Source organism: Alligator mississippiensis, chromosome 7, assembly GCF_030867095.1.
Source record: "Alligator mississippiensis isolate rAllMis1 chromosome 7, rAllMis1, whole genome shotgun sequence".
Lineage (NCBI taxonomy): Eukaryota > Metazoa > Chordata > Crocodylia > Alligatoridae > Alligator > Alligator mississippiensis.
Window position 1 is genome coordinate 7,187,917 of NC_081830.1, and position 22,604 is coordinate 7,210,520.

At 51.6% G+C, this 22,604-nt stretch overlaps 2 gene segments (V, D, J or C); one reads left to right on the top strand and one right to left on the bottom strand.

Moving 5' to 3' along the window:
- Window positions 1-395: 395 nt before the first annotated feature.
- LOC102577277 (Ig heavy chain C region, secreted form-like) lies at window positions 396-8,394 on the bottom strand. The segment is given in 6 exon segments: window positions 396-908; window positions 1,920-2,243; window positions 2,854-3,189; window positions 4,327-4,647; window positions 5,473-5,787; window positions 7,273-8,394. Coding segments are annotated over 5 exon segments (1,617 nt in total).
- A 4,167-nt stretch (window positions 8,395-12,561) lies between these two features.
- Window positions 12,562-22,079, top strand: LOC102557698 (immunoglobulin heavy constant epsilon-like). The segment is given in 6 exon segments: window positions 12,562-12,589; window positions 13,836-14,024; window positions 19,941-20,231; window positions 20,611-20,934; window positions 21,076-21,405; window positions 21,736-22,079. Coding segments are annotated over 6 exon segments (1,506 nt in total).
- Window positions 22,080-22,604: the final 525 nt, after the last annotated feature.

Genomic DNA, 22,604 nt, shown 5'->3' on the forward strand with positions numbered 1-22,604 from the left:
ATACATGATGCATTCATAGACTTAAAGGCAAAAAATATCTTTGAATGTGACCTCCCCTATGACACAGACCTTAAAATTTTACCCAATTGAGCCAAATCACTTGTCTTGAAATACAGCCATTTCCAGAAAAGACTTAGTTAGTCTTGAGCCCTACAGCTCAAGGATAAAGTACCCTCCACTTTCCTCAGCTGCTCTTCCCAATGGTTTTATTCCCAAAGTTGTGCTTCCATTCTCATTTGAATTCATCAGGCATTACATATCACCCACTAATGATACTGGAACAGAAGCCATGAACAACAGATTATGCAGAAAAGAAGGATAGATATGAAAGAGAGAATGAGATCCAACCAGAAGACAACCCATAAAAAACAAAGTTTGCATGTGCTGCATTTTTATTTGGGCATATTCTACATATATCCAAGCTCCTTTCATCAGAGCTCCCCCAGCTTAACACAAGGTCAACAAAGACCCACAGACACACAAGACGCGCAGACATTTCCTTCCTCAAGAGCAGGTGACATCAGTGTCAGACAAGACCACAGAGATGTTGACAGCAGTGGGTTTACCAGTGGCTTTGTCCACACTCTTGTGGATGAAGGTCATCGGGAGGCCTTCGTGGCCCACCACGCAGGCAAATGTGTCTCCCCGCTGCCACTCTGATGCTGGGATGCTGAGCGTGCTGTAGATGAAGTAGCTCTCCTCCTTGTCCTCCTTCCCAACTTCCCGAAAGGGGCCAACATTGGTGAAGGCTTGCTGGTCCATGGGCTGGTCCTGCCGGGTCCACATCACTAGGATGTCCCTGGGGCGGAAACCCTTGGCCAGGCAAGTCATGGTGGCCGATTCCCGGAGAGCCAGCTCATCGGCAGAAGGAGGATAGATATAGACTGAAGGAGCCCAGATGGGAGCATCTGCCACCCAGACATTGTGAAGTGTTAATGCGGAGGAATGGAACCCAGGAATGCAAGCTTCTACAACCCAACCGATCCTCACCTAGCTTAGAGCTGAGTATAAGACAAAGGAGTCGGCCTACCCTGGTCTGAATCACTGCAGTCTAATCCCAACCCAGAACAGGAGATACCCAGGAATTCTGCTTCCCCCAGTAAAACCCAGTCCCATCCCATGTGTCAAGGCAGAATATAGGCCGACTAGTCTCAGCTGGCTCTAACTACCTGGTCATGACCTAACTACCTTTATCTGCCTTTGGTTACCTGCATGGATGAGTCTATCTTCCTCCTTATAAGCAGCAGCTATTTAGTGCCCAGCAGGCTACTCAACAGGACAGATGCTTTGGGCTTCTGACTCCCTGTTCCTAGTTTCCCAATTCCTGATTCCTGCCTACTGACTGATTGTTCCCAACTTTCCCTCCTTGCTCTTGACCCCCGTCTTGGGACAGCCAGCTCAGCTGCCTATTCCAGACTCACAGACCAGTGACTCCACTCTGAATCCCTGCTTCCTTCTCCTGACCCCTCACCCAAAACATATTTCTACCATACTGACCCTTTATATCTTTCTTCTTTACAGACCTCAGCTTCCAGCCCCACCTTCTACTGATCCCCCAACTCATGACTCTACTTTGGATCTTGTCTGCTCCTGATTCCCCCCCCCCCCCCCCCGAGTTGTGGCCCTCTAGGGTCAAGCCCCAAAAAAGCCTATGTCCTGGTCATTGTCTGACACCAGGTCTGTAGTTACATGCAGGAGTTCTGACCTTCTGTCCACCTCTTGCATTGATGTTTGCACATTTTATTCTCCTGCATCTGTTTGGAAGAGTATGTCCCACTGACATGTAGGTGTCCTCAAGCCCCCACTCACTGAAGGGGCAAAGCCTATTATCCTAGACCCCATCCACTTTGGCCAGTCATTCCCTTCATCACAGGGATGGACCAGAGTGTTGCCCCATACAATTAAGGTTACATTCATACCGTGACTCTTGTGCACTGTTTTGACGATAGCCGATGGGATATCCTGGTGCTTCACTGTACAGGTGAATTCTTCCCCGGACTTCCACTCCTCTGGACATACCTGCAGGATGCTGGATACACTGTAGCTGTTGTTTCCTTCCAGAACTGGCTCCCTGGACACAAAATCCAAGGCCCTCTCACTTCCCCGGCTCCAGGAGATCTCCAAGTTGGCTGTGGTGTCCATGTTGGTCACCAAGCAAGTGATGGTGGCATTCTGGGATATGTAGAGATCCCCCAGGGATGGAGGCAAGAGAAAGACTTCCACCTGGGGGGCCTTGCAGGCACCTGGTTGGGAGGCATTGAAGACTGGGCTGAGTGGCTGACGGTGGCAACCAATGAGCCAGAAGCTCAAGGGGTGAAGAGCACAGGGAGATTTTTTCAAAAGACGTTACAGGGTGAATTGGATGTGGATTAAGTGGGGTGAGAATGGGGCATAGGGTTGTTTCTTGGCATTCTGGGCACCCATCCCCCCACTGAATGAGATCTTTACCTTACACAGCATCAAGAAGGGCAGGTGAAACTGCCAAACACCGTGGAGTGGTTAAGCTGCCTGCTTTGTCTTGGAATGAATTAGATCCCCCAGCCAGAACTGACAATCTTGACCTCCAGTGGCTGGGTGCAATCTTGTGCCCTCCCCCTACAACCCAAGGCAGTGCCAATTTTATTTTACTCCCATCAGTGGCATTTCACCCTGGAGTATGAAGGGTGAAGGGGAAGCTTTCCAAGCTGCCAAAGGGAATTAGTGCCCAATTCTCAAGAGGAAACTGAGTGTCTGGTGGACTGATGGAAACCATGGCAACTGGGAAGCAAGGGAACATCCCTGCGTTGCCCCACGGGGCATTGGGGTTGCAGGCAGTTCTGGGACCTTCCTTCCTGATTTGATGCTCAAACTCACCTTCTCCAAGCTCTGCTTTCACCATCAAGTTATCAACCAGCGCTACGTGCAACACCACACAGTAGTAGTCAGAAACCGTAGTAATTTCTTGTTCTGGTCTGGGCACCCGCAGGAGGCTGTGAGTGGAGAATGTCTGGCCATCCCTAGTGATGGGCCCATGGGAATACTGAGATGGGGACACTTTGGTGCCTTTGTGCTCCCAGTGCAGGCTGATCTCTTGTGGGAAGAATCCCGTGACATCACAGAGGAGTGTGACAGAATCATTCTTCCCCAAAGCTTCAGCTGGGTCTTGGCTAAGAATGGTGGCTGAGGCAGTAGGCGCCTGGGCTGGATTGGCTGGAAGGGATCAAGATGCAAGATGAAGCTAATTTCTCTCCTGAAGATGGAGTGAGTTTCCTCTTAGCCTCATCTGGGAGCATACCAAGATGGCCAATTCTGGGAACATTCATTCAGCTCTGTGCTGGTTTTCCTTTCCATCTCCAGCTCTGGGAGTCAGGTGAATACCTGGGACTCTCCGTGGTAGTTGAAAGGAAATAGAATGGCAGTTGCTCTTCCCTCCAGACTTATAACCCAGAAGTCAAATAAAAATGATTCTGCCTTCTGGCAGAGGGTAATTTTTTCAAATTCCTTGAATTTTTAATCCAGGGGAATGGAAGAACATTAGTAAAAAAAATTAGTGAGAATATTGAAGGTACCTAAACTGGCTGAACCCAAAATCTTACCCTGCGACTTTTAAGTGCTTCAGAAGATCACAAAATACACAAGTAACTTCAGGAGTTAAAAATTCAAGTCATTAAGGCTCTGTCACGAAATAGAGAGGGAAACAACAAAAACCAATGCAAGATTAATTTTGGAAGGAAACCCTTACAAGCAGCTGCTAAGGGAAGTCATGGGTTCTCAATCCCAGAGTGACAAGGGAAGACTGGATGTCTTTCTGGAAGAGTTGTTTTAACCAGGGTCAGACTACTGAGCTTGATACTGAGTGAAACTGAGGAGGTCACGACAGACCATCAAGTGTTCTCTTCTGGCCTCATACTCTCTGAAGCCAGCTTCTATCCACCATGGAGATGCATCATCTGACCCTTGTAATCCCTTTTCTACCCCTCCACCTTGGTCCTTATCAGAAACCTAGCCCCAAACCTGCTAAAATGACTGAGAGAGTGACAATCGTCAGATTGTCCACTACCACCTTGAGCTCAGGCTGGATTCTACTCATCAACTCAAGGGCCCACTTTGCTTTGAAGAATTTTTTCTGATCCTACTAACCATTTCTATTACCTGGACATTGGGGCTATCCAATGTTCCCCTACCAAAATATAGACTCCCTCAACACCTGGTAAGAAGCCACTCCCTGTGCCAAAAAGTCAATTCACACTAGAGAGCAGATGGAGGAAATCCATTCCCATTGTCCAGGAGATGCTAAAGAAAAGAGCTGCCGGGGCAGAGACAGGAACAGAACCCATGGATACTCACTCATGTCTATTATGGGAGCATCCTTCCTGACTCTTCCTGCACACGGAAGTACCACATTGCAGGTGAACCTTGTCCTGGTCTTCCACTGCACCAGGGTTATTCCATGGGTGCTGGTGATACTCTGGGTCCCGTTGTCGTGTGTCACAATGGCTCCTGTCTTGGCCAAAGAGCTGGCCTTCCCATCTATTTCCCAGGCCACTTCAGCACCTACCAAGCTGTAGCCCATAATGAGGCATGTAACACGGGCTGTGTTATCAACCAGGTCATCATAGGATGGCAGGGTGACATCCATGGATGGATCTGCTGAGTTACTGAGATAGGCTGAGGGAAGGCAAAGGAGTCATTTCAGTAAAGTTGACCAGAAGAATCCCCTGCCCTTTTTGAAATATTACAGAACTGGGCTACCTTAGCTAGGGAGACAGAGTTTCCTACTTTTGTGATCTCCAAATTCTATAAGATATTAGAGAGAGGCAGAGTTCTCTTTCAGTGGCTTCTGTCTGAACTCCCCAATTTTTCAGTCTCTCTCTATTTCCCTCTGAACTGTTTAAACTGTCCAATATTTCCTCATCATTTTTTTCTACTCATTCTTCTGCAGCACCTAAAGTTACTGCATCCCCATTCCTTCTCCTTATCTATCCCTCCCTCCTACACTTTCCATGCATCGTACCCATATTTCTATCAATCCTCCATACACATGCATTCATCCACACACCCATGTATCCATCCACCTTCTGTGGCCATTCATTGACCCAAACATACATGCAGCATATAGCTTACCATCTATACATCCAATCACAGTGTCTCTCTTTCTATTCATCTAAAGTGTCCATCCATTCACTTACATATATTCCAGGTGCCTATCCATCTAGCATTCCACATAGTCTCCCTTTTCATCCATCCATCTCATCCACATATCCTTCTATCTCTTGTATGTACATGTCACCTGTCACTTGACTGGGATAGTTTAGTCAAGGAGGATCCCACCTTCAGCAGGAGGCTGATTTAGATGACCTCATGAGGCCCCTCCCAGGCTATGATCACCCTGATATCAGAGCCCAGTACCCTACCACACTTTGCTGAGCCTGGTTTTCAGCTTACCCTTCACCCCACTCCCCAATCCAAAGTGTTGCCATCAAGACCCCTCACCTGAGCATTTGCTTATGTTGGACATCCAGAAGCCTACGTCCCAGGCAGAGTGGGTAACTTTGCATGTGTAAACATCCCCTTTATCCCAGCTCTCCCTGGTGATGTTTACTTGGCTGTGGCCTCTGTATAAGTCATCTGTGCCCTTTCCAGAGGAGTAAGGCATGCCAGGAAGCTCCTTCTTCACACCATTCACAAGCCATTCCACTGTAGCTGTCTCGGGGCTGAAGTTCATTAGAAGGCAGACCAGCTCCAGCTCCTCTGTGGAGCTGTCCTCACAAGAAGGGAGCAGCAGCCTCACCTGGGGTGGGATCAGCTCTACATGCACAAAGACAGAGAGTGGGGGGGACATTATTTTTTGAGGCAACCGCTGCTTTCTGCTTCAATTGCCATTTAGCAAAAGCATCAGATTTCCATCACGTGAAATCTCTGGAGGGAAAAATTGTCAGCCAGCCCCAAAGAACCCCGCTCCACTCCCAACACTGTCTGATGATGCTACTTAGGTTCATAGGGAAGTTAGACTGGAAGAGACCTCATGAAGTCATCTAAGCCAGCACCCTGCTCAAGGCAGGATCATCCATGACTAAGCCATCCCACCCAACCATCTGTCTAACCTGCTTTTGAAAGTTTCCAGGGATGGAGGAGATTCCACAACTTCTCTAGGTAGCCTACTCCAGCGCCTGACCACCCACACGGCTGTACCTGCAGTCGCTTCCTTAGCAACAAAGGGATGGGATTTTTCCAAAACCATCTAAGCCAATAATTCTCAACCTTTTTAGACTTCATTAGATTCTGGGACTCCACAGAAAATGACAGCTCTTGGCTTTCACTCATTTCATGACTATGGAAAAGTATTAGAGCAATTCTTTGGTTGTCAAGCACTCTGAAAGACCACAATAGGTCAGCATGTTTTGACACTATAGATTCCTGTTTGAAAACTCTGGGTTTGCGTTGTGACTCACATCTAGGTATTTGCACACCCCAAAATGCAAATGTTCTGCAACGCCCCACCAAACCCTTAAAAAGATTTTATAACACCCTGGTTGAGAATCACTGATTTCAGGGATCACAATGAATGCCACTTGGGCCTCTAAACACTTTAGGCAGCTGAAAATACCTGGCCATTAATGCCTCCCTGTGTGTTGTTTACAGTGAGCATGTCTATATGAGACTACTAACTTTGCACTAGCCTAATAACACTGCACAGTAGCATGCTGAGCAAAACCTCTGCTAATATGCTACTGCACAGTAGTATTAGGCCACTGCACAGTTACTGTCTGTAAAAAGTCATGTGCTGGTGCTACTGCGCAGTAGTACCAGTTACTGGACATTGATTTAGGACTTAGTTATACAAGTACTAAACTTAATGCACAGTAGCTGTGACACTTTAATGAATGTCTAGATGCGCTCAGTGTGTTTTCCCTGGTAAATAGCATAAGGCAAAGCTGGAGCTCAAGTTCTGGGGAATCCTGATGCCTGATGGAGACTTTCCTTCAATGATTCCTATCTGAGCAGGATGCAGGTGCCACAGGGAATGACAATGTATCAGAAGTAAACCCTGAGAGAGAACTCTGTGATTCTGATTAAAGTTCCTAAACTGGCTGAACCCAAAACCTTACCCTGCGACTTTTAAGTGCTTCAAGTGATTTAGAAGATCACAAAATACACAAGTAACTTCAGGAGTTAAAAATTCAAGCCATTAAGGCTCTGTCATGAAATAGAGAGGGAAACAACAAAAACCAATGCGAGATTAGATTAATTGAAATTAGAAATAAGACACAGATTTTGGAAGGAAAACCTTACCAGCAGCTGCTAAGGGAAGTCATGGGTTCTCCATCCAAGACTGACAAGGGAAGACTGGATGTCTTTCTGGAAGAGTTGCTTTAAACAGGGTCAGACTACTGAGCTTGATACTGGGTGAAACTGAGGAGGTCACTGTGACAGGGGGACCTCCTGGGGCCGAACTCTGTGGCCCGCCCGCCTGTCACCGTGACAGCAGGCCTACTCAGGGCCGAGCTCTTCGTGGCCCGCCCGCCTGTCTCTGGGCAACGGCCCGCTTATCTCGCCCGCCACGCCTTTGATGATAATTGATTCGTATATTGATGTCAATTAAGTGGGAGGCTGCCCATTGTAGTGCCCAGATGCTGGGGGGGGCGCTCTGCGGCTCCAACCTCCCCTAATACCACAGCCCAAGCCTCGCAGATGGCATCATAGTGTTACTATAATCACCGGCCCCACACTGGGCCCCAGAATCGTCCTAACAGGACCCCTCTCTGATCCTTCCTATCAGGCAGCCACTCCGCCATCATACAGGCTACCTCGCCCCCCCGAAGCCATGTTCCCCTCTCGGGTGTGGTTCCCCCGGGACCTTCGGCTACCTGGCCCTGGCCCACCTCCAGGCCAGTCGGGACCCCAGGCCCCCAGCTCTTGGGCATTCCTGGCGGTGGGCCCCCGGCCCTTTTGACTACCGTAGTCCTGGCCCCAGCTTGGGCCAGTCGAGGGTACTCTCCCCTTCGGGCTGGGTCTCTCTAGTCGCTCACTCTATCTCTGGGCCTCACCGTGCCACTACTCCCCGTCCTCCCGGGGGCAACCGCAGCACCACGCCCACATCACTCCCACTCTCGGGGTCCGCCCTCTCTGGGCCCCTCACAACACTGGCCGTCTAGGCCCTCCGACAAACACATGGGTTACCCACCTGGTGCTGGTGGGAGCTAGGGGTTAAGGCACCCCGACCCGCCTTTCACCGGGGTGATAACTGGCCTGGCATTTCCTGGGGGCTCCCACACCACTGAGAGCCCCACCAGACCACCCACTCCCGGCAGGGTACAGTTTCAGGTCATGCCCAGGACCAGGAGCCTCCTACCAACCCCTTGCAGCTCCCCCTTTCCTCCAGGTCACTCACAGCAGCCCTACAGCCAGGCAATGTTGCTGCCTCCCTCCCTGCAACCAAGCTGCCTTGCTTATATAAGCAGCCTAAGCCTCAAAATGGCTGCCCTAATCAGGCACCTGGAGGCTGCCAGCTCCAGGCCCTTAAAGTGGCAGGCACACCCGGTGTTCTGCCACACACCTCCCCCCTTAAATCTTCACCGCCCCCTTGCTGGGGCCTCTCCTCTTATTGAGCCTCCGGTCTTTTAGGCCCCACGCACTGCTAGCCTTTCTTAATTGGGCTCCCCGTCCTGCTGTTCCTTCTCCAGGAGCTACTTTCCCCTCTCGGGTGTGGTTCCCCGGGGACCTTCAGCTACCTGGCCCTGGCCCACCTCCAGGCCAGTCGGGACCCCAGGCCCCCGGCTCTTGGGTGTCCCTTGCGGTGGGCCCCCGGCCCTTTTGACCATCCGGGTCCTGGCCCCAGCCTGGGCCAGTCGAGGGTACTCTCCCCTTCGGGCTGACCACCGCAGGACCCTGCCCCCTCGAGGCCTATTGTTGTGCTGGCCTTCTACCAGGCTCGATGTACGGCCCCTCTCGGGCTCCTCATCACTGGCCCCCTTCACACTGGGGCCTCTCACACTACCACCCCCTCACACCGGGGCTACGCAACCTACTGGTTGCAAGTGGCAGGCACACACACTGCACTGCCACAGTCACGACAGACCATCAAGTGTTCTCTTCTGGCCTCATACTCTCTGAAGCCAGCTTCTATCCACCATGGAGATGCATCATCTGACCCTTGTAATCCCTTTTCTACCCCTCCACCTTGGTCCTTATCAGAAACCTAGCCCCAAACCTGCTAAAATGACTGAGAGAGTGACAATCATCAGATTCTCCACTACCACCTTGAGCTCAGGCTGGATTCTACTCATCAACTCAAGGGCCCACTTTGCTTTGAAGAATTTCTTCTGATCCTACTAACCACTTCTATTACCTGGACATTGGTGCTATCCAATGTTCCCCTACCAAAATATAGACTCCCTCAACACCTGGTAAGAAACCACCCCATGTGCCAAAAAGTCAATTCACACTAGAGAGCAGATGGAGGAAATCCATTCCCATTGTCCAGGAGATGCTAAAGGAGAGAGCTGCCGGGGCAGAGACAGGAACAGAACCCATGGATACTCACTCATGTCTATTATGGGAGCATCCTTCCTGACTCTTCCTGCACACGGAAGTACCACGTTGCAGGTGAACCTTGTCCTGGTCTTCCACTGCACCAGGGTTATTCCATGGATGCTGGTGATACTCTGGGTCCCGTTGTCGTGTGTCACAATGGCTCCTGTCTTGGCCAAAGAGCTGGCCTTCCCATCTATTTCCCAGGCCACTTCAGCACCTACCAAGCTGTTGCCCATAATGAGGCATGTAACATGGGCTGTGGTATCAACCAGGTCATCATAGGATGGCAGGGTAACATCCATGGATGGAACTGCTGAGTTACTGAGACAGGCTGAGGGAAGGCAAAGGAGTCATTTCAGTAAAGTTGACCAGAAGAATCCCCTGCCCTTTTTGAAATATTACAGAACTGGGCTACCTTAGCTAGGGAGACAGAGTTTCCTACTTTTGTGATCTCCAAATTCTATAAGATATTAGAGAGAGGCAGAGTTTTCTTTCAGTGGCTTCTGTCTGAACTCCCCAATTTTTCAGTCTCTCTCTATTTCCCTCTGAACTGTTTAAACTGTCCAATATTTCCTCATCATTTTTTTCTACTCATTCTTCTGCAGCACCTAAAGTTACTGCATCCCCATTCTTTCTACTTATCTATCCCTCCCTCCTACACTTTCCATGCATCGTACCCATATTTCTATCAATCCTCCATGCACATGCATTCATCCACACACCCATGTATCCATCCACCTTCTGTGGCCATTCATTGACCCAAACATACATGCAGCATATAGCTTACCATCTATACATCCAATCACAGTGTCTCTCTTTCTATTCATCTAAAGTGTCCATCCATTCACTTACACATATTCCAGGTGTCTATCCATCTAGCATTCCACATAGTCTCCCTTTACATCCATCCATCTCATCCACAGTGCCAACCATCCACATATCCTTCTACCTCTTGTATTTACATGTCACCTGTCACTTGACTGGGATAGTTTAGTCAGGGAGGATCCCACCTTCAGCAGGAGGCTGATTTAGATGACCTCATGAGGCCCCTCCCAGGCTATGATCACCCTGATATCTGAGCCCAGTACCCTACCACCCTTTGCTGAGCCTGGTTTTCAGCTTACCCTTCACCCCACTCCCCAGTCCAAAGTGTTGCCATCAAGACCCCTCACCTGAGCATTTGCTTATGTTGGACATCCAGAAGCCTGCGTCCCAGGCAGAGTGGGTAACTTTGCATGTGTAAACATCCCCTTTATCCCAGCTCTCCCTGGTGATGTTTACTTGGCTGTGGCCTCTGTATAAGTCATCTGTGCCCTTTGCAGAGGAGTAAGGCATGCCAGGAAGCTCCTTCTTCACACCATTCACAAGCCATTCCACTGTAGCTTTCTCGGGGCTGAAGTTCATTAGAAGGCAGACCAGCTCCAGCTCCTCTGTGGAGCTGTCCTCACAAGAAGGGAGCAGCAGCCTCACCTGGGGTGGGATCAGCTCTACATGCACAAAGACAGAGAGTGGGGGGGACATTATTTCTTGAGGCAACTGCTGCTTTCTGCTTCAATTGCCATTTAGCAAAAACCTCAGATTTCCATCATGTGAAATTTCTGGAGGGAAAAAATTGTCAGCCAGCCCCAAAGAACCCCGCTCTACTCCCAACACTGTCTGATGATGCTACTTAGGTTCATAGGGAAGTTAGACTGGAAGAGACCTCATGAAGTCATCTAAGCCAGCACCCTGCTCAAGGCAGGATCATCCATGACTAAGCCATCCCACCCAACCATCTGTCTAACCTGCTTTTGAAAGTTTCCAGGGATGGAGGAGATTCCACAACTTCTCTAGGTAGCCTACTCCAGCGCCTGACCACCCACACGGCTGTACCTGCAGTCGCTTCCTTAGCAACAAAGGGATGGGATTTTTCCAAAACCATCTAAGCCAATAATTCTCAACCTTTTTAGACATAACACCCTGGTTGAGAATCACTGATTTAAGGGATCACAATGAATGCCACTTGGGCCTCTAAACACTTTAGGCAACTGAAAATACCTGGACATTAATGTCTCCCTGTGTGTTGTTTACAGTGAGCATATCTATATGAGACTGCTAACTTTGCACTAGCCTAATAACACTGCACAGTAGCATGCCAAGCAAAACCTCTGCTAATATGCTACTGCACAGTAGTATTAGGCCACTGCACAGTTAGTGTCTGTAAAAAGTCATGTGCTGGTGCTACTGCACAGTTACTGGACATTGATTTAGGACTCAGTTATACAAGTACTAAACTTAATGCACAGTAGCTGTGACACTTTAATGAATGTCTAGATGCACTCAGTGTGTTTTCCCTGGTAAATAGCATAAGGCAAAGCTGGAGCTCAAGTTCTGGGGAATCCTGATGCCTGATGGAGACTTTCCTTCAATGATTCCTATCTGAGGAGGATGCAGGTGCCACAGGGAATGACACCGTATCAGAAGTAAACCCTGAGAGAGAACTCTGTGTTTCTGATGATACAACATAGGTCAGACTCTCTTGCTATGTAAATCAGCACAGCCCCATTGGATCACAACTGAATTACACTGGCTGGGGATCTGTCCCCACAATCCATTGGCTTGTACATCTATCTGCCCTGGTTGCAGAACCCCTGTATGCCTGGAGACTGCTGGGAGCTGTAGTTTCCAAACAGGCCACAGTAATGACTAGAGAAGGGAAGGGTGATTGTGGTGTCTCTACCCATCCAATTAGAAGGAGCTCAAGTTGGGGATGAGGAGTAAGGCATGAAGTGGTCATTGCCCTCTGTAGAGTGGGGGCAGTGTGACACCAAGATGCCAATTAAGACCAGTGTCCAACACTCCCAAGAGATTTGGATGCTAACTTCCCAGTGGAATCAGGTGCCAAATTCATCCCAGCACCATAAAGCAATATCCCCCTACATGGCCCTTCACTCTCTGCCTGAGGGTTGAATTCTACCTGACAGCCTTTGCTCATTCAATGGGCTGGAAGCAAGTTCTGCAAGTGGCTCTGCCATGATAAGTTACCAGGACCCAAACTGTGTTGTCGACATGACCCAAATTTGTCCAGTGCTGCATGGTGAAACTTCCAAGAGCTCCTAGGGGTTACAGCATAAAAGCTAACATATTCCAAAACCCCATAGGAGAAGGGAAAATCTCAGCCTTTCTATCCCATCCTCCCCATGGCATATCTTACTTGGCAGAGGGACAGTCTTGGACACAGAGAATTTTGTAGGTCTGTGCTCCACATTGCACTGGTAACCATTGCTGCTCCTTGGGCTGTTGGAAGGGATGGTGAGCTGGCTGCTCAGGGTGTAGGCTCCACTTTGGATCTGCACAGCTGGAAAAGTCTTGATCCCTTGAGTGACCTTGCCGGAATTCCACTTGACATCCACGGGCTCTGGGTTATAGCCAGTCACAAGGCAAGCCAAGACAGTCTCTGCCTTAGCACGGCCATTCTCAGGAGCATGGCAGGAGACCAGGGGGTATACGGAGGGGGCTTTTGAAGCAGCTGCAGGAAAAATAATCAGAGAGAAACAGAAACTGTCAGATACATGGAAGTATGGAAGGATGGACACACCTCATTTAGTCACACATCACACTGATCTTTTTCCTGAGAAAATAATGATTGAAAACAGAGTGTGTGACTTAAACAAGAAACTAATTCTGAACAGTTTGCTTAGAAAGAGGGGAAAAACCTTTCTTAGTCTTCATTCTGCCTTTCCAAAATAAGCAGCATGTCTTATCTAAAGGGTCGGGGGGGGCACGTGGTTTATGAATAAGTATGGTATATCCTGAAACCCATAATGCCAATCATCCAAAATAGTCCAGTGACTCTGGAAGCAGAATGGGGTCCTGTGAACTAGTTTGGGAGGACTAGAGCCCAAGGCTCCTGGGTTCTCTCCCAGCTTAGGAAGGAGTACGAGGGTCTTGTGGGTTGCAGTAAAAGGCTGTTTAGGATTCCTGGGTTCTACACCAGCTCTGAGAGAGAAGAACAGTTTGGTGGTTTAGAGTAGGAACAGGGGAACTAGAAGCCAGGAAGCCTGGGTTCTATCCCTCACTCTAGGATTGTGGTTGAGGTTTCATGATTCATCCTCCCACGTGGAGAGTTATGCACACAGGTCCCCCGAGGATTACTCTTTTTTGAGGTCTGAAGCCTCCTTGACCAAAAATCTGGCCAAAAAAGAAAACCACAAATAACTTAGGCCGAAAAAGGGGAAGTTGCAGGAATGAAAATAACCCTTAAGTTGTTTTTCTCCCCAATTTCAGCCCCTTGGGGAACACACCCATCTCTCAAATTTCTCATTCTTTCTCCCCTTTTTCAGCCCTGAACTCCCCCGAGATGGTGTCATCAGTGAGGGGGTATTCTTACTGCTATTTTGAGGGGGACATTTTCTCCCAGCCCTTCATTGGCAAAGATGCTTCAGAAGAGATGCTGAAGAAACCTAGACCAGAGCTGGATCCCACTGTCTATGGCTCTGGGTTTCAATCCACCGTGAGTGATGCATTGGTGAGTAAGTGGAAGGGAAGCATCTACCGATTGCTTCCTGTTGTGTGAGTGCAGAGTTTGCTCTGACTGTGCTGAAGCCACCCTCTCCAGAGAAGTGTGTGGCAGGGGAGGGCAGCAGGACTCCTGGGTTCTCTTCCCAGGTCTTAAAAGGAAGGAGTTCAACTGGGTTAGACCTGGGGAAGGATTGAAAGTCTTTGGGTCTGGGATGGATCATGAGATCTATTGGGTTACAGTAAGTGTGACTGGAGTCCAGGACTCTTGGACTCCATTCTCAGCAATGAGACAATGTGAGATGCATCTCACTGAGCTATCAGAGGCTGAGGGACACCAGCAGAACTAGATGGAGCCCTGGTTGGAGTAGCAGGGGACTGTGGGTCAGGAGTGAGGGATACCAGCACCAGTAAGGAAAGCCCACATCTGTGGTAGCATGGGTGGTGGGGCTGGTGGGTCATGAGCAAGGGGAACCAGGGCTAAGACAGGAGGGAGCTGCTGTAGAGAGTGAAGGATGCTAGCAGAGATGTATGGGCAGTGAAGCTAGGAAGGGACCTGCTAGCAAACCTCGAGGATCATAAGAAGAACTCTTAACGGAGAAGAACAGGGCTGAGATCAACAAGCTGTGGGTCAGGACTGAGGGGCACCTCAGGGGAATGGTGGGGCTATGGGTCAGGACTGAGGGGCAATGCAGGGTTTTGGGTCAGGGCAATGGCAGAGCTAATGGGGCAAGCATGGAGATAGTCTACCTGGGGTTGTGGGTCAGCAGTGCAGGCCACTAGCAAAGCTGAGCAAGAGACTTTAGGGCTAGGATAGCAGGGGGCTGCAGGTCAGGGTTGGGGGACATCGACAAATCTGTAGGAATGAGCCCACAGCTGAGCTAGCAGGAGCTAAAAATGGAGCAAGAGGGGCATTGGCAGAGCTGGGTTATGGAGATCCCAGGGCTGGTGGGGCAGGTGGCTACAGGTCAGGTGTGAGGGGCATCAGCAAGGCTGTGTGGGCATCTAAGATCTGGGAAGGAGAGAACCTGTTGATGAGTCTTGAGGTTCACTGGAAGAGCTCTGAATTGAGCTCTGCACTGGAAGAGCTGTGGGGCACTGGTAGCAAGGGGCTGTGAGGCAAGGGTAAGGTGCCCAAGCAACCTAGGGAGGAGACAAGCTGGGGGCTCAGCTAGCCAGGGAGTGGGATGCATCAGCAGAACTGGAAGAAGCCCAGGGATGGGGTGCCAGGGCTGTCGGTCAGGACTGAGAATGAAGCAGCCAAGCTGGGCAGAGCTCAAGGCTGGGCTAGTAGAGGGCTGCCCATCTGGAGTGAGGGGCATTGGCAGAGCTGAGTTCGAGGTACCCCGAGCTGGTCTACCAAGGGACTATGGGTGAGGAATGAAGGGCACCAGCAGGGCTGGGGAGGAAGAATGGAGGGCTAGGGTAACAGGGGGCTGCAGTGCCAGGATTGGAGGACTCCAGAAAGCTGTAGGGATGGTCTCATGCTGGGCTAGCAGAGGTTGGGGGTCAGAAGTATGGGGAACCAGTAGACTTCTGGATGTCTGTTTAAGGAAGGCTGTGGGCAGGGGCAGGGGGCTATGGGCTGGAAGCAAGGGGCACCAACAAAGCAACAGAGAAGGTCCCAGGGCTATACTAGCAGGGAGGTGCAGCTCAGGTGTAAGGGGCATTAGCAGGGCTGCAGAAGCCCAGGGCTTGAGGTAGCAGGGGGCTGCAGATCAGGAGTGAGGGGGGGCACTGGCAGACTAGCAGGAGCTTATCCCAGCACTGGCCTGGCAGGGGGGCTGCAGGCTGGGAGTGAGGGGCACCAGCAGACCTAGGGAGGAAGAATTCAGGGCAGAATAGCAGGGGGTGGTGGGCCAGGAATGGGTGGCACCAGCAAAGCTATAGGAATGGTTCTAGAGCTGGGCTAGCAGGGGACTGTGGAAAGAGAGTGAGGGGCAACAGCAGAGCTGTAAGGATTGTCCCAGGGCTGATCTACGAAGGGGCTGCAGGTTGGGCGTGAAGGGCACCAGCAGAGCTGGGAAGGAAGAATTCAGCGCTAGGACAGCAGAGGGCTGGGGGTCAGCAGTGGGGGGTATCAGCAGAGCTGTAGGGGTAGTTCTAGCACTGGGCTAACAGTGGGGTGTGGATTGGGCTTGAGGATCCTGGGGGACCCCCTACTGACCTAGCAGGGAGCTATGGGAAGAGAGTGAGGGCACCAGCAGACCTGGGGAGGAAGAATTTAGGGCTAGGATAGCAAGGGCTAGGATAGCAGGGGCTGGGACCAGGATTGGGGGGAACTAGGGCTGGGTTGGCAGGGGGCTGTGGGTTGGGGGTTGCAGTGCTTAGTGACACCCAGTGCTTGGAGTACAGGGGCTGTGGGTCAGGAAGGAGGTGGGACCAACAGAGCTGGGACAAGCCCAAGGTTGGGTTAGCAAGGGAGCTGCACTAGCAAAACTGGGGAAGGGGTGCACCTAGTGCTGAGGTAGCAGGGGGCTACAGATCAGAAGTGAGGGGCACTAGCAGACAAGGCAGAAGCTGTACCTAGCACTGGACTGACAGGGGGCTGTGGGTTGGGAGTGAGGGGCACCAGTAGAGCTAGGAAGGAAGAGTCTAGGGCTAGGACAGCAGGAAGCTGTGAGCCAGGAGTGAGATGCACCAGCAGAGCTGTAGGGATAGCAGGGGGCTGGGCTAGCAGGAGGCTGCAGGTTGGGAGTGAGGAGCAGTAGCAGAGCTGCAGAGGAAGGGTTTAGAGCTAGGACAGCAGGTGCTGGGGGTCAGCAATGGGGGGGGGCATCAGCAGAGCTGTAGAGATATTTCTAGCACTGGGCTAGCAGTGGGGTCCAAGTTGTGCTTGAGAAGCACCTGAGGATCTTGGGGAATACCAAGTTGGCCTAGCATGGGGCTTTGGAAAGAGAGTGGGAGGCACCAGAAGAGCTCAGAAGGAAGAATTTGGGGTGAGGATAGCAGGGGGCTGTGGACCAGGACTTGAGGGGAACCAGCAAAGCTGTAGGGATGGTCCCAGGGTTGGCTTAGAAGGGGGGCTGTGGGTTGGGAGCCTGCAGAGCTTGGTGAAACCCAGTGCTGAGGTAGCAGGGGGCTGCAGGTGAGGAATGAGGGGCACTGGCAGACTGGATAGAAGCTGAGCCTAGCACTGGACTGCAGGGGGCTGCAGGTTGGGAGTGAGGGGCACCAGCAGAGCTAGGGAGAAAGAGTTTAGGGCTAGGACAGCAGGGGGTGGAGGTCAGCAATGGGGGGGCACCAGAAGAGCTGTAGGGATAGTTCTAGCACTGGGCTAGCAGCAGGGTGCAGACTGGGCTTGAGGAGCACCTGAGGACTTTGGGGGATACCAAGATGACCTAGAAGGGAGCTATGGAACAAGAGTGAGGGGCACCAGCAGAGCTGGGGAGAAAGAATTCAGGGCGAGGATAGCAGGGGGCTGGGGACCAGGTTTGGGGGGAACTAGTAAAGCTGTAGAGATGGTCCCAGGGCTGGGCTAACAGGGGGCTGTGGGTTGGGAGTGAGGGGCACCAACAGAGCTGGGGAGGAAGAGTTTATGGCTAGGGCAACAGGGAAAGAGGGGCAGGCTTTATGGGCACCAGCAAAGGTGTCCAGGTGGTCCTAGCACTGAGCTATCAAGGGACTGTGGGCTGGGAGTGAGGGGCACCTACAAAGCTTGGGGAACCCAGGGCTGGATTAACTGGGGGCTATGAGTTGGGGGTGAGAGACCCTGGCATGGTTGGAGGGACCCCAGGACTGCAGAGACAAGAGACTGTGGATCAGGAGTGAGGGGCACCTGCAGGGCTGGGCAGGGCAAGCACAGGGCTGGGGGTAGCCAGGTGATGGAGTCTGGAGTGAGGGGCATGAGCAGAGCTGTAAGGATGAGTCCAGCCCTGGTTAACAGGGCTCTGCTGGTCAGAAGGGGCATCAACATAAATGATACAGGGCAAGCCCAGGACTGGGGTGGCAGAAGGCTGCAGGGTAGGAGTGAGAGCAGCAACAGACTGCTGGAATAAAGCACTGGATTGGCAGGGGGTGTGGGTCAGGAGGGAGAGGCATCCACAGAGCTGGGAAGGAAGAAATAAGGGCTAGAACAGCAAGGAGCTGCAGGTGAGGGGTGAGTCCAGCACTGGGCTATGGGGCAGGAGTGAAGGGCACTAGAAAAATGAGGGGGCTATATTTAGGGCTAGCAGAGGGTGCGAGAGACATCAGCCTGCCTGAGGGTCCAGAATTTAGGGCTAGGACAGCAGGAGGCGAATGGTCAGTATTTGGGGGCACCAGCAAAGCTGTAAGAATGAGCCCATGGCTGAGTTTGCAGGGGCTAGGGGTTGAGAGTGAAGGGCACAAGCAGAGCTGGGGTATAGGGAGCCCAGAGCTGCGGAGCAGGGGCTTGTGTGTCAGGAGTGAGGGGCGTTGAAAGGGATAGGGTGGGCAGCAGACTGAGGGTTGGGAGTGAGGGGCACCAGCAGAGCTGTGGAGGCATCCAATATCTGGGGCAGGAGGGGACCTGAGGATCAGCACTGAGGATCATTGGAAGAGCTCTGAAACCCCCCTTCCCTCCCTCAGACATCAGGGGCTGGTGGTTGGGAGTGAGGGACACCAGCTTGCTGGGAACAGAGGACTGCAAGTGAGGAGTGAGGGCCAGCAGCACAGCGGGGACAGAGGGGTTTGCCAGACACTGGGATAGCAATATGCTTTGGGTAGAAAGCAAAGGAGAACCAGCAGAGTTGTTGGTCAAGGGTCAGCAGATCGGGAGCGAGGGGCACTGATAGGGCTACGGGCTGCAAAAGGCTGTAAGTCAGGAGTGAGGGGCACCAGCATGGTTGGAGGGCAGGAGTCAGGTCAGGAGTGACAGGCACCAATAGGGCTGGAGGGAGGAGGGGTCTTCAGGTCCAGAGTGAGGTGGGCTGGTAGGGCAGGAAGCGGCAGACTGGGAGGGAGTTCATAGCAGAGTTTATCCCAGAAAGATTTCCCAGTCCCTTCCCTCTGGTCCAACTGCAACTGCTTGCTGCTGAGCCACCTCTAAGCGCCATCAAAATTTCCCCCTTGGCATCTCACCTGAACTCGTCCGGTGTGTGGGCCCCTCTCCCAGGGCTGCCTCAGTCTTCCCTCACCAGCTCTGCACCAGGGCAGCCTGCGGGGACCGTGCTTGCAGAGATGGAGCTCGGCCCCAGGGGGCCAAAGACAAATAGCAGTTGCTATTGAGCTGCCTGTCAGTTCAGAGATGACACACGTCACTCGCATCTCTTTAGACTTCAGGGCACTCAGCTCAAGATGCTTTGAGACCCCTCTCCTGAGCACTTGACTCTTGTTGGGACTGTGAACCCCTCAGCCCCAGATCCCTGCACTCTCCCAGATATTGAAGTCCATGGGAAGCTGGTCTCGATTGAGGTTTTAGGGAAGTGTCTCACTAGATCTTCCTCCAGGTCTGTGAGGAAACAAATGAGACAGCGTCTAGCTAGGCTGGTTAATTGGAAACCAGTTGGGCACTGTGTTTTGAGGAAGGATGGTTCTCTGTGCCCTCACCCCACCCCCAATGGCCTCGTCCCATCACCCTCACTCACCTCATCCCTGACAGCTGCAACTTCCACTGTGAATTGGGCTGATGAATCAAAACCAATCCCTGGAGGAGGGGCATGGATGGGATGTGAAGGGTGAGAGAAAAGTGGCCCAAAGGATCAGAGACAAATGGGATGTGCCATCAGTAGGGTTCACAACGCAGGCAGCTTGGTGGGATGATGAGAGGGGAAAATGTGCACACTGGGAATGATGTAGGTGTGAAAATGGGGGTGGAGATGAAAAGCCCAAGCTGTAGCTGGCACCTACTGGTTCCCTCACAGTCAGGGTTTGCCTCAGTTCCCAACAATGGCACTAAGAGGGACTGCTTCAGGGAACCAGGGGGTCCACAGGGTCGCTCCTTCACTCCCTTGCTCTCTCTTCCCTTTCAGTGAGCCCCAGAGGCCCAGTCGTCTTCCCCCTGGGTCCCTGCTGCGACAGCTCCAGCACCTCTTCTCAGGTCACCCTGGCCTGTCTGATCACCGGCTACTTTCCGGAACCCGTCACAGTACAGTGGTCCAATCATGGCTCTTCTCCTGCCAAGACCTTCCCTCCAGCTAAGGATTCCAGTGGGCTCTACAGCGTGACCAGCCAGATCTCTGTCCCAGCCACGGGTACACAGACCTACAGCTGCACAGTGGCTCACCAGTCAACCGGGTCCCGCATCACCAAGCAACTCCAAGGTAGGGACAGAGGCCTGGGGGAGTTTCCTCACAACTGGTATCTCTCAAGTCCCCTTCATTAGTTTACTGCAGAGAGAAAAGATACTGTACTAACCTACTGGTACTGCCAACTAGTGGGGATGGATGGATGGATGGATGGGGCAAGACAGATAGAAAAGTTTAAATAAATACCATCCAGGAAAGAATGAATGGAAGTTGAAAGACAGAAAATGTCAAATTGAGTATGGGGTACCATGCTGTGGGGATTAGGGCAGGGGCCTTAGTAAGGGGTGAGAGGATGTGAGAAGTGGTATAGGGGTCCAGTAGGAGACACAGCACCTCATGGAGAAAAGTCAGGGGACTCCACAGTTGCTAACACTCCTGTGCTCATATCCAACAGTCTGTCCTCCCAGGCCAGTCCAAAAACCCAAAGTCCATGTGCTCCACTCGTCCTGCAGTGCCAAGAGTGGGGACACAATTAACCTTGTGTGCTTCATCACTGGCTTCTACCCCAAACATCTGATGGTGGAGTGGCTGGTGGATGGTAGCACACGGTATATAACCCACACCACTGATGACCCCAAGAAGGATGATGACAGCTATACCTTCCACACCATCAGCAACGCCAGTATCTCCCAGGATGAGTGGCTGGAAGGGAAGACCTACACATGCAAAGTGAGCCACGTGGAGGCCACAGTAGAGGCCTATGCCCGGAAGTGCTCAGGTATTGTTCAGCAGGGCTGGGCTGGGTGAGGTGTAAAAGTCCAGGGGAAGGGTGGGTAAGACAAAGATCTGGGCTGCTGCCAAGAAGAGGGGAGTGAGATGATGGGTCTGAGGAGCTGATCTGGGCTCTCCCCATCACCAGGCTCAGAGAGCTGCCAACAAACTGACATCCAAGTCTACCTGAAGCCCCCAAGCCCTGCAGACCTGTACACAGGTGATTCACCCAAACTGACCTGCTTAGTGGACAAGCTGTCCAGCAATGAGGGACTCCATGTCCAGTGGTCCCGGAAGAACCAAAAGCCTGTCAACCCCAAACCTCTGGAGTTGGAAGAAAAGTTTGATGGCTCCTTCACTGCCAAGAGCTTCCTGCCTATCTCTGTTGCTGATTGGACCAATGATGAGGAATACACCTGCACGGTGACACACCCAGACCTCATCTCCCCCATCATACAAAGCATCCACAGGAAACCAGGTAAGTTGAGAATGGGCTCTTGGGGGAGATGTCACCTCCCACTCCCAGCTCCCCAGCCCAGGACACAGAGGGTGGGAAGGACCTGAAAGAGAACCCCACCTTATGTATTACACTGAGAATCCTGACTCTAAGCTCCCTCCCACCCCAGGCAAAAAAAGGTGACCTCACCCTCTTCCTTGGGCCCTGGCTGCCTGTCCCCAGCCTTGAGCCCCTCCATGCCCAAGCAGCAAGGGAGAGGTGACCCACCCCAACCCTTTGCCCATATGTAAACCCAGCTAAGTGGCATCCATAATTCACCCATGTCTTCTCCCATCCACCCATTCCTCAAAGGTAAACGCTCTGCGCCTGGTATCTACCTCTACCCGCCTCACGCTCAGGAGTTTTCCTCGAACAAGGATTCTGTGTTCCTCACCTGCCTGGTTAAGAACTTTTACCCTGCGGACATCTCAGTGCAGTGGATGAAGAACCACAATGATAAGGTGAATGAACACAACATTGGTACCTTCGAGCCCATGAAGGATGCATCTGGGGACTCATCCTTCTTCCTCTACAGCAAGCTCACAGTTACTAAGGCCAGTTGGAACAGTGGAGACTCCTACACTTGCATGGTTGTCCATGAAGGCTTACCCATGAAGTTCTCACAGCGCTCAGTCCAGAAATCCCCTGGTAATTGAAGCATTTACCCTATAGCACTTCCTCCTTCCTGCTATCCAAGTTCAATAGATCTTTTGTAAATAACCTCTGTGCCTGCAACCAAAAATCATCTACACAAATAAAAGGAACCAGCCTGAGCTCACTCCTTGGGTCTCCTCATCATGGTGTCATTCTGGGCTGTTCATGACTCACTTTGGATGGGGGTGGGTCCCAGAGTGGGGTCTTAAAGATGCTGAGATGTTGCTGTGGTGGGGTGGTATTGGTGGATAAATCTTTATGTACCATTGATGGATGGGTAGTTGGATAGATGGATCCAGGTGGGGAGATACCTACAGCTAAATCTAAATACACCATGGATAGCTGGATGGCTGCCTGAATGGATTGGTGGTTGGGTGAACCCAGGTTGGGAGGTGTTTGCAGATGAATATGTATGCACCACTGATGGAGGGAGGAAGGGAGGGAGGGAGGGAGGGAGGGATGGACAGAGAGACAGGCAGATAGACCCAAGTTGGGAATTATTTATAACCAATTATATATGCACCACC